Below are 1,720 nucleotides of genomic sequence, written 5' to 3'. Positions count from 1 at the left end.
GAAAGGGAAATGGTAGTAGGATCGATGGTGGAAAGACTGATTAGAGAAAGACTGATTCAAAACGGGGTTTGCATTCACCGAGGTTGATTCTGCCGAGGAAGAGGTAGCGTGTAGTCTTCTGGGCAAGTTCAGGGCTAACCAGTCTTGCCACGATCCAGTCGCGGATACGCTTTTTCCGTGGATCGAGCGGCAAGAAGCGCGCACACGCTCGGCTTGGTGCAAAAAGGAAAAAGATACAATCTACTTTTCGCATCGTTGCTTTTATTCTTCGCCCTCCTAGATCTTGGCACATTTCATTTCGTCCTTTTTCTCAATCTATCTACCTACGTATATAACGTATTATAGAGTGTCGATAGCGAAATAACTAACCGAGAAATTTTTCAACGGACTGCGAGGGGAATAGGTTCGCGTTTTCTTCTTTGGCTCGAAAGGATTCGCGTAGTACGTAGTACGTATACCAAGCTGGCTGCGTTCCCTCTTTCTGGCCGTCTGCATCCTGGAATGCGGTTGTTCCACTCTATACACCGACACCGCGTTGCACGCGCGCACTCACGCACGGGTCCACGACTGCTCGTCTCCGGGCGTTATAAATACTGGAGGGCAATGTCACGCAACCAACTACTTTGGTTATGATGTAAGGAATACGAGTAGAATGACAATTATTATCGACCGCGTCGCGACGTCACGGAAGAAGGCTGCTTCGCACGGGCCGTTTGGCGAATTCGTCTTCGACGTCGCGAAGATCCGGTGGATCCGCGAATCCGCTGTCCTCGTAACGAGTGTATCGCGATCCTGGCGATCTGGCATCCCCATGCATCGGATGTACGCTGAAACGTAACGTTAACTCGCGGTTATTAACTTGGCTTAAGACGAGAGAACGGAGGATGGTATACCTGGCACACCTGGCTGGACTAGTCTCCAACGGTTCGTCGTATCTACGAGAGAGCATGGTGAAGTCACGGTGAGCAGCGACCATTTTCTGCAGCCGCGAAATGATCTCGTAATCGGGTGAGCAGATTGGCTCCGACAGTAACTTCACCACGGAGAGACGGAAGCTCTGCAGCTGAAACAGGAAATTGCCGTTTTCGATCTGCACCGAAGCGCGGGTTAGAGCAGCTTGCCGTACTTGGGATTCCCTTTTGATAACTTGGGAAAGATTCTGCTTGAGCTGCTTGAGCTCGTCCCGGAGGAGTTGCACAGAATGATCGTTGATGGATCTCTCCTGTTCGGCGGTCTCGCTCGTCGCTCTCATCTGTTCCTTCAACACGGTCAACTTCCTGTTGCACCGAGTCCTCAACATCTCGCTCTCGACCAGTCGTTTCTGAAGCTCTTCTATCTTCCGGCTGCGCTCCAACGCGGCTATCTGTTTGGACGATTTTAGAAACGTCGTCTGGCTGAAATGTAATCCGCTCACCTTGTAATCCGCGGCTTCCGTCAATTGCGCGCCAAGCTCGCGATTCCTCGACTTCTCCTCCGACAATTGAACCTGCAGCCGGTCCGTTTGCTTCGACAGCTTCCTCGCCCTTCGAACAAACATTCTCCCTCCAGAGTTCTGCAGTGCCGATAGAGGGATTCACCCAGCTAAGAGTAACGTACCGAAGGTTCGCCTCGTCCCTTTCGCTTTGGAGCAACGATTTCATTCTCACGCTGTCCTCTTGAAGCGACAGCTTCCTACGTAGCAGGTCCAGATGAAGATCTCTCCGCTGCAATTGTTCCCGGA

The 1,720-nt window shown here is 51.6% G+C and overlaps 1 protein-coding gene across 1 annotated transcript in view; it reads right to left on the bottom strand.

The window, feature by feature from the left end:
• Positions 1-682: 682 nt before the first annotated feature.
• LOC108579128 (trichohyalin) overlaps positions 683-1,720 on the bottom strand; it is a 4,527-nt gene continuing 3,489 nt past the window's right edge. Inside the window, exons 10-14 of the mRNA XM_017942578.1 lie at positions 1,597-1,718; positions 1,415-1,523; positions 1,127-1,363; positions 894-1,063; positions 683-827 (exon numbers count right to left, since the gene is read on the bottom strand). Of these exons, the coding sequence (XP_017798067.1) occupies positions 683-827; positions 894-1,063; positions 1,127-1,363; positions 1,415-1,523; positions 1,597-1,718 (783 nt within the window). The remainder of the gene's footprint in view (positions 828-893; positions 1,064-1,126; positions 1,364-1,414; positions 1,524-1,596; positions 1,719-1,720) is intronic.

Source organism: Habropoda laboriosa, unplaced genomic scaffold (assembly GCF_001263275.1).
Source record: "Habropoda laboriosa isolate 0110345459 unplaced genomic scaffold, ASM126327v1 scaffold64, whole genome shotgun sequence".
In the NCBI taxonomy this organism is placed as follows: Eukaryota; Metazoa; Arthropoda; class Insecta; order Hymenoptera; family Apidae; genus Habropoda; species Habropoda laboriosa.
The sequence above is the reverse complement of the archived record's forward strand: the minus strand, read 5'-3'. Positions and strand labels throughout refer to the sequence as shown.